At 37.1% G+C, this 10,010-nt stretch overlaps 1 protein-coding gene across 1 annotated transcript; it reads right to left on the reverse strand.

Moving 5' to 3' along the window:
- Nucleotides 1-3,318: 3,318 nt before the first annotated feature.
- On the reverse strand, nt 3,319-4,719 carry LOC137580854 (protein toll-like). Its single transcript, XM_068294990.1, has one exon. The coding sequence runs from the start codon at nt 4,717-4,719 to the stop codon at nt 3,319-3,321; it is 1,401 nt and encodes a 466-aa protein (XP_068151091.1).
- Between the last annotated feature and the right edge of the window lie 5,291 nt (nt 4,720-10,010).

Raw genomic sequence — 10,010 nt, forward strand, 5'->3', positions numbered from 1 at the left:
AAATTACCCAAAAAAGGAGAAAAAAAAAACATTAATTTGTTATTAATCAAATATGCAAATAAGCAGAAGGCGAGACAGACGAGACACTTATGCGCCTAGGACTAATATGAAAAAGGGAGAGTAGCTCTTAGCAATTGGGCAATATTTTCACGCATCATCTATCAAATATTGGCAAACCATAAAAAGCGCATGAAAATGCTAATGAAAGGACCCTCTTCAGAAGGGCCAAACACCTCGCAGAGCGCTGGATATGAATATGCCCGCTGGTTCGAGGCGTAGTCGATTATGAGATCAATAGAGGAACGACTGATGTCTAACGAAAACAAATCGTAAAAAACGCAAATTGAACAAATGGGCGTGAAATATCAAAATCGAATTAAAATAAACACAATGGAGATGAAGGGAATTCATTAGGTTTGCTTTTTTTCTTCTTTTCAGGCATATGCAAAAATATAATTGTGCGAAAAATATGCAAATGAGATGACATGGAGAGAGGGTGGGTGGTGGTGGGAGGGGGAGGAAAAGTTTTTTCACTCTATGATATGGAAGAGTTGAATGTCCTTTTAGATGAATGACGTGACAATTGAAAACGGGAACAACTTGTGCACTATATTTGGCCATTCTGGTGACACGAATAGCCAATGGCAATGCCACGCCCATTTTCATAATCAATTTGCATATGTGCATGAGCTTAAATGGGCGTATTGTTATTTGCAATAACAATGCAATGCAAAAAGCACCACCTCCCCCCCAAAAAAGGTTGTGCCCCCCAGGATGAGCAAAATTTTCGAGGGCATTGTGCCAGAAAATTACAAAATTTTGCATGTCAGTGGATAATCCAAGTCTAAAGTTTTCCTACACTCGAATCTTGTGTTAATTAATGACACTATATATAGTTAGAAGGCAGTTTAGCCAGAAATGGGAAGGAGTTGGCTAGCTGCACTTGATTTAATTGCATTTTCGATGCTTTGTCATGATTTTGCATACAGGATTGACCTTTAATCTTTGCTGGGCCAAAAATCTTTTATTTAACATTAGATTAAAGGATAAACTGTTGTCCCATCGTTCATTTTGTTGTCTCAGGTATTGAAAATAGTTTGTTTTTGAATACTTGGAGAATCTCTCCATTAATGATATCCGAATGTCCACTTGGGCTTGAGGATCGTTTTAGACGGAAGTAAAAAGTATAAGCTCCAATAAGTATAAATATACAAGTAGAGAGTTCAAGCAATGAGTTCTTAAAGGTTCAGAGGAAACGTTGAACCCAAATGAACCCATTTATAATAAGAAATAAATTAGTCTAAGACTTGGTAGCCTCTTTTCTTAAATTTGATGTATAAAGGTATCCAGAATCCGTAATATATAAAATACAAACTAACAATAAGTATTACATATCCAGATTTTTACGTATATATTATACGTTCAAGTGGTATAAGTTAAAAAAAAATATGGAAAACCCTTAGGCCAAAAGGGCTTTGACTCTTTTGGGCTTTGACATATGTATGTAGGTGAATAATTTTTGAGTCCTTAAATATGAGTTTTATTGGTGTTATTCCTAATTCCTATTTGTTGAGCCTTGAAAATTTAAACATTGTTTTAAAGTAATTAAAGTGACAAATCTAGATGTTTTGCTTATTTGTTCTCAGAAACCTCCTAACTAGAGCTACTGCTAGATAAAGCTAATTACTTAAGTTAATTTCATGATACTAAAATGGTTCCTTTATCGTTTATCCTAGTAGTAATTACTTACTAAATGCATAGTGGATGTTTCATTACCTTTAATACCAATGTAGTTAGTTTAAATCAATTTATTTCAAATTATGCAGCTTGCTGTGTACAGTCAAATGAAACATTTTATAGTACAGTCAGTGCTTATCACACTTACCACATCAAGTGTCATCCACGAATTAGGCTAATTTTCGAAAAAGGGAACAGAAATGGCTTACCAACCAATTGAAACTTTCAAACCCATTACCCAACTGTCCGAAAAGTCCCAACTGACTACAGTTTATCGCATAATCGGGCAACTCAGCAAGAATAACAGATTTTAATTTTCATACTAAAAAACACATGTTGGAAAATTGTCCAGAGACCAGAGAAATTGATATTAGACAAGCCACAATCAACTCCCCCCCAATCCCACACACCCAACAGACACAACAGACAAACACAACAAGTGAAACATTTAAATGCGGTCGGCTTTAAAATCAAGTGTCTGTATGTAATGCGATATTTAAATTTCGAATAAAAAAAAGATTTCCAAGCGAAAAAAAAAACGGTCAGATAAGGGCTAGATCCTGGGCTAGGGCAAGTGGTGGGTTGGCTAAACCTGTTAATCAAAATACAATAGAGCTACTTGAGGCAAACCGCTGGCGGACGACCCTCCTATCGAGGCAAACGATCATTTAATCAACCCTCGAAACCCTCCTCCTCCCACCCCACCTCATCCAGTCCCCAAAAAAAAGGTCGCCTGACTTTCAATTAATCAAATTATCGCGCGCCTCGGGGGTTGGCCGGATCGGAGCAGTCGGCGAACTGCCGCCACTTGAAAATTGCAGACAGCACCGCAAACATTTGTCCACTTTTTTTTTATTTTTGGGTTTTCGCAATTTGTACAGGTCAACCAACATTTGATAGTTGAAGCAAACATTTTTTGATTGTTGTTATTTGTCGTGTGCATCAATAAATTTAAAAAAAAAAAAAAAGAAACTGTCAAAATTTTTAATGACTGTGTGACGCTTAATAACCGAAAATCAATTTGTTCAAGGCTCGCCATACATAGATCCTTTAGCTAGGACTACTCCTGCCACATACATTTTTATGATACTGTGAACGTTTTTATGAATTGCTGGGCCGAATCGAACAATCGACCAAAATCTGTTGGTTATTTTAGAGTTTTTAACGTCAATGAAACATTTTTCATCCATTCAAGAAAATTAAACATGTGGGCAGTGGAAGTTTCAAGAGTAAACATAATAAATCTAACGATTCTTTAATGATTCAAGTTGGGAATAAAAAAAAAAATAAAACTTCAAAAAGATGTAGTTCAACATAAAGTAAAGTCCAGTCCTAGAACTCGAAGAGGAAGTACTTAGGGACATTAGATTCATCCCTATATGAGTGTGATTATAGTGATAGTTCTGGATAAGGACAAAGTCCTTGGTGTAATCCGTCTGTGAAAACCATCAGGAGAATAAAATAAATCTGAAACTAAGAATGAAATTTAAAAAAACTAATATAAAATATTATACATAGTATTTTAGTACTCACACTTAAGACATCGATTTATTGGATTTGAAACAAAATTATAATACGGATTTATGTTTCGATATTGACCATCTCTATCTCCTCGTCCTCATCTATCATCTTATGAGGCAAGGCATAGATGAGTTTACTCCAGAAATTGACATCATTCCGCATCAGATAGGTATTCAGTTTCAGATAGCTTTGTAGTTCACCATCAAGATTATCAAAGTTCTCTACACCCGGATAGATGACAACAATGAGTCGTTTGTATTGATCCTTTGATGTAGCATGCAGGGCCAGACGGAATTCCAGGCGACCCCAAACAGACTTGAGGAAATTCTTGGTCATTAAGATGACTATGCATTTGGAATTCTCCACAGAGTGACAAATGCAATCGGGAATCGGTTCGCCAGCCAGCCAATCTCTTTCGTAGAAGCAGAGACGAAGTCGGTTGCGTCCAAGTTCAAGTCGATCCACATACTCCTTTACGAAATGCGAGTCCTTGTGGCAGTAAGCCAAGAAGCAGTCGTACTTCGTCTCGTTTCCCTTCTCCAGACGAGTGGTCAGTTTCAGGAACAATCTCTTCTCGTAAAGCCACATCGGGATAGACTTCCAAAAACATTGCAGGATACTCAACATGCAGCTCAACAATATGAAAGTCGTGAAGTAGATAACATAACGCGGAATTTTTTCAGGGCAAAGATCCTTTTCCTCCAGAGAAACAAATAATCTGAAATCGTGGCATTCTGTTTTACAAAGGTCCTTAATATTCTCGGCCAGATTCTTGGTAAATCGGAAAAAAAGTATTTCTTTGCAATGGCAAGTCCAATTATTACCCGATATGAAGATTTTCAAATTGGACATGTTCGATTTTCGAGTCAAAAATTCTGTTAGGTTTTCACTGAGTGTTTTTAGAGAATTGTTTCTTATATCGAGTAACTGAATATTCTCTGGCAGAATCTCTAACATTGTTATGTTGTTGTATCTCAAATGAAGTTCTTTCAGCTGATGAAAGCCGTCGATTTTGGTGGACTTGTTCAAGAACTGTAGTCTATTGTTTTCAAATAAAAGGCTGGCATTCTCGATTATGGGTAGTCTCGCGGGAATCTCCATTAATCCCAGATTACTGCAGTTGATAACGATCTTTTGGCTCTCAACTTCCTTACAACAGATGCAGGGGTCTGGACAATATTCTAGTCCACTGCATTGCCTTAAAGCAACTTGGTATTCTGGGAAAAATACCTTTTTAAGATAGGCAAGAAATTTGGTGAACTTACAATCGCATTGCCAAGGGTTTTCCGCCAATTGAACCTTGCTTAGGTTTGATATGAACTCGGTCACTTTGTCATCGAGTCCAGTAAAGTTGTTTTGTCGAATATCCAGAACCCGGAGATCGGATGGGAGTTGATCCAAGTGAAGATGTGTGAGATTGTTCTTCTTGAGGTGAATTTCTTTCAGTGTGGAGTTCCGCATGGAGGTGATGGAAAGCGTTCCTATATTGTTATTGTCTAGTAGAAGTGATGAGTATCCAAGTATATTATTCGGCAAAGCGGGAAAATTGGATAGGTCTTGACCCTTGCAATCAATTATAAATTGATTTTCATCTGTTTCATTCACACAGCAAGTACAGAGTTCAGGACAAGGTCCTTTTAGATGGTAAAAGTGTACAGGATTATCAATTTCTTCAAATACTTTTGTAAAATTATTATTTATCTTTTGTATCTTAATTTTATCCTTCTTATCTAGTACGTCGAGGTAATTCAAAAGATTCGCATTGCTGCAATTGCATTTCCAGTAAACTCCAGATTGAAGCAGAGTGATAGTATCCTTTCGATCCAAAAGAAATTTAGCTGTATTCGGATTCAAGGACATTATATTATTATTTCGTAGGTCTAGCCATTTTAGGTTCCTGGGCAACTGATTAATCTGTATGCTAGTCAGCTTATTATTGGCTAGGTGAAGTTCTTTCAGATTATCATAGCCCTCCGACGAAGTGTTGGGCAATTGTGTTAGACCATTGCTTTCAAAGTACAGATATGCCCCTCCTACACTTGGAATAGGTAATTCTGGGATACTGCGTAGTCCTTGCCTAGTGCAGTTTATCATAAAGTTATGTATACGAATGTTTTTTAATCCACAAATGCATGCAGTGGGACAACGCTTGCCATGTATTCCGAGATTAAAGTAACAAAGATCGTCAAGTGAGTCCCACGAACAAACGAAAGCTGTTTTGTTTGTGTGATTTAGTTGTTGCGAATAATAGGACTTATCCTTAAAATTTACATAGATAATTTTAAGATTTTTGTAATTAATAACATGTTTTATGTCAGTTTTCTTATCGTTGCACAAATGTAGGTAGTTTAAATTATTCCGGAGTGCATTAGATCTGAAATCAATTAAGTATCATCTTCAAGTTCAGAGTGCAAAAGAATATACATATAAGCCACAAGACTAACCTTAGAAACTCACTGCTGTCTAAAGTGCAATTATAAAGTTGTAAGTCATTTAAGTTTGTTAAATTTTCAAAAACCATTGAGTTTAGATTTTGTAATGTTGAATGATCAAATACAACTTTCTCCAACTGTGTATTATGTTGGAAAGAATCGTTGCGGAGAACAAATATACCTGGACACCAAATATCTATTCTTAGTAAATTGTTCATTTTCTCCGATAGATAATTGTTAAAAATTGTTGACACATCGAGTGGTTGACTTTGTTTGTTGCAACTAATCCATGTTATTTTCGGTCCACTCGAAACAAAAACTCTAAACTCGAAAATCTCTACATTTCCACTTTTGTTTATATATGACTTCTCAACATAATTCAAATTGAGAACTTTCATATATTGAGTAATCCGAACGGGTATATCTTCAGGAACAGGTTCCCTAAATTCTATTTCGAGACATAAAACCTTCAATTTACTTGGAAATGTACTAAGTTTTTTCAGCTGTTTTAGGTTTATCCTGTTAGTTTTCCAAGTTATCGATACTTGTGTGCCAAATTCTGTCTGTGTAAAGATGTTATAAGAGGATATATATGCACCTGGAAAAAGAGTCAATGATATAATTATCTAATTTCCAAATTTTAATATTTTTCAGAGGCTAATTCTTCATGGATTTGATGTAGCTTTGGGAAATGAAACCCCCATATGATCACCTTGGAATAATTTGAAAAAAATTACCAATTTGTCGGACAACCTGCGGTACATAGTTACTTAATTTGATATTGTACTTATCAGTCGTAACAGTTTTTCCAGTTGTTATGCATGCTTTTTCAATCTTACTGGGATTGGTTTCTTTACACTTGTTATCACAATAATCTTCACAATAATCTCCTCTAATTGAATTTATATCGTGAATATTTTCAATATTTCCTTCACATAAACCTCTATTTATATTAAGTTCACATAAATTTCTGATTGAGTCTTTGTCGTATTGGTCCTTGAAGTTCATTTCACACAAACCAATCGACTGAAATATTAAAAATATATGAAGTCTTTTCAAAAACATTTCAAAGTTCACTCCAACGAAAGTTAAAAACTCTACTGAAACAGACCCAAACGGACGGCGTCTTTCAGAAACAAATAATATAATCAGCAAAGCTATTCCATATGGATTTGATAACGAATATATACATTCATACATATATGAGTGTGGAAAACCCATATCATGTTTATACAAACATGTTTCATACTGTAAATGCACTTTTTCATTATTATGAAAACGAAACCTGTTCTCGCTTCCAATTTTCAAAATATTTTGGCAACGAATTCATTAAATGCTAGTAGAGGAGGATAGGATAGTTCTGAATGTCTACCATCTAACTCGAATTCTTCAAAGATTGAAACAAGTAACTCTTTTATAAAACCTAACTACCTAAAATTCTACTAAACTTAACCCAGTTTCTGTATGGAGCGTGATCCTTGAAAACTTTTGCACCTGTTCAAGGTTATACGAGGAAGAATGATACGTCTAAAACCGTTTCAAATGCTAGAAAATCCAAACCCTAAATGAAAAAAAGAAAGATAAAAACACAATGCAGTTGTCTAACCCTTTTTTTGTGGCTTGATATCATTAAAATACCATGTACTCGCCATGAAGCGACAAAGTCCAAGTCAATGGTTGTATAACATGCATAAATTAAATTGTGTCGCACATATTTCACTTCATTAACGGGTCGCGGCAATGCACCCTTATTGTGGCCTTAACCCTTTTGCTATCTCCTTCATTTGGGTTACTTTTGGACGAATTCGGGATTGAGAACTGTCTGAACAAGACCATATGCAAATAATGCCGCATCATTAGTGCGTGTGGCAGTGGCAACAACAATCGAGTGGCCGGAGGAGTGGAAAGGGTTGCAAGTGTAACATAGAAGCACGTGTCGAGCACCGGCTGTAGAATCTTCTTGGACTGCATTCAATTTGAAATGCCAAATCTATGTGACCTCTAGGACACAGGGTACCCCCTTTGTCCTGTGCCTGGTGTGGGAACACGTTTTTGCATATGTTGCCTTTCACACAGGCAAAAAGGGTTAGAACTCTCGTCTGGGGGCGAGCTTTAAACTGCCTAGTCAGCATATTAAGATGAATGAACTTGTCCAGAGATATATTCTATTAATTTTGAATACACCTCCAAAACCCCAAAAACTCTCTCATACATTTTTCCCACAGTCCACCTAGTCTGAGAGACAGCAAATTGAGCCACAACAAATATGACCTTGTCAAATTTCGGCCAAAACAACACAAAAAGCATAAAGAGTAGGAACCAAAAAGAAAAAGAAAACAAGGGAACTGCCACCAAAGTGCACGAAATATCGACTGGCTGAGAATATCTCAGCATTGTCTTTTAACCTGCTCACATAACCAGGCAAAAGAAGTTTACCCCTACCTCGTTCTCTGGGAAGGGGGGGATCGACATTTCATCCAACTCATAAGTCACGCCGTCGTTTCGCAGATGAAACACTTCCTTCTTTTACCCCCTACAAAAGAACTGGGTATATTGGTTTAGAAGAATGAAATGTTCCTGCAAAAGGCAAAAGTATTCTAAATCAGGCATTAAAGCAAGTTCGCGTTTAAATTGTATGAGATGGACTAGGCTTTGATTAAGCCAGGGATGGAAATCTTTATCCTTGCTATGGATAAACCACATAATAAAATGAGTTCGTAAATTGGGTCTTGTTGTATCTAGAAAGAATATATGCTCTTCCAAAAAAATACAATATTAAACCAAATACAATCAAAACAAACTGTTATCAATTTAAAAATTAATACAACGAAAAACAAAAAAAACGACAGTGAAAAAAGTACCAAGGTTCTTCAGAGCCTTTTCCCATGTGGGTTTACCAAATTTTGTTGTTTTTTTTTTTTTTTGTTTGGTTTTTCTCACATCATGACACCATCTACAAGTGGCCAACATTCAAGTGGAACCCACAATGAAGACTCCTTTTTTTCTCTTTTCGGTTTTTTGCTGGACACCGCCAAGTGCAAGATGAACCACAGCTTCAGCTTCGTTCTGGCATACCGCCTTGTCCGACCTGCAATGCCAAGGGAACTTGCGCAACCAAAAGATACCAAGCGATAACCAACAATAAGAGGCACAACAAAGACGCAAAACAGTGTTGAAAAAAGAGCAGCAGTAACAACGGCACGACAAGATGGGATGCCTTTGCTTGGTCTCCTCTATCCTCTATCCACAATCCTCTGTCCTCTGGATTCGTGTCCAAGTCAAGGCGTATGCATATATGTATGTATGCATGTATATACACAAAATGATGATGCGACGATGTGATTGAAACAAAACATCTTATTATTACCTTCGACCGACCGAACGAACATACGAAAGACCGGCCAAAAGGAACGACCCCGTGCGACCTCGATGTGGACCTGGACAACAACAACAACAACAACAACAACAACAATGATGCAAAAAGAGTCCGCAAAAATAATTCCCACGCTCAGAGGCCTCTTTGTCGTCCCATATAAGGCGCATACTCTTTTACGTACAAAGTAACTCCCTCTCCTCCTTACCTTCCCATTTTTGGTTAGTGTCCAAATTCTGTGGTTTTCATTGCCCTTCCCCACGGCCGCCCTTTTGGCCCCACTATCTAAAAAACAAAAATTTCTGATGAAACCAAAACCGAAAAAGAAAGAAAACAGAAAAAGTGTTGTGGGCTGGCTCTGGAGTTTTTGTGATTGATTTCACTCTTGGTCATGGTCTTGAGCATAATTTCTTGACTTTCACAGCTCATTGAGCCTGAAAAGTCGCTCACATAGTGAGAACGGCAAGACGTTGTCAGAGGGGGAGGGGCCTAAGGCAACTGAGGGAAGCAGGTTGACAATCGACAGGTATCAAGTGGTTAGGTCTCATAATTATAGTTTTTACTGATGCGTAAAATGTGTGTGTTGGATCTGATTTTTTTTGGTTTTGTACATTTTTTTGGGAAGTCTTTTGGAATTCGCTCAGTAGGGTTAGTCACATGTGTCCCAGAAGTAATGATTGTGGTCGATCAAGCGTGCTGGTCGAGGGACTGAAGTCTGGTCATGTATCATGCAACGAAGGGTTAAGGAGACATTTAAATTGCAACACTTACCAATTGTCTTGATAACTATGTAGTACTACTTGGGGGAGTAGGGAATTCCCCGATTTGGCGACCTTTTTTCTCGGCACATAATAGTTAATAGAAGTCTCTTATTCCAAGCACTCATTCAGATTTTATCACTGTATCTTGAATCACCTTACTCTAATCATGCTTTAGTACTGGTCATT

Source organism: Drosophila tropicalis, unplaced genomic scaffold, assembly GCF_018151085.1.
Source record: "Drosophila tropicalis isolate 14030-0801.00 unplaced genomic scaffold, ASM1815108v1 contig_845, whole genome shotgun sequence".
NCBI classification, from domain to species: Eukaryota; Metazoa; Arthropoda; class Insecta; order Diptera; family Drosophilidae; genus Drosophila; species Drosophila tropicalis.

What these genes read in the sequence shown, in the direction of transcription:
- LOC137580854 (XM_068294990.1), bottom strand. Translation starts at nt 4,719, where the DNA reads ATGCGGAACTCCACACTGAAAGAAATTCACCTCAAGAAGAACAATCTC.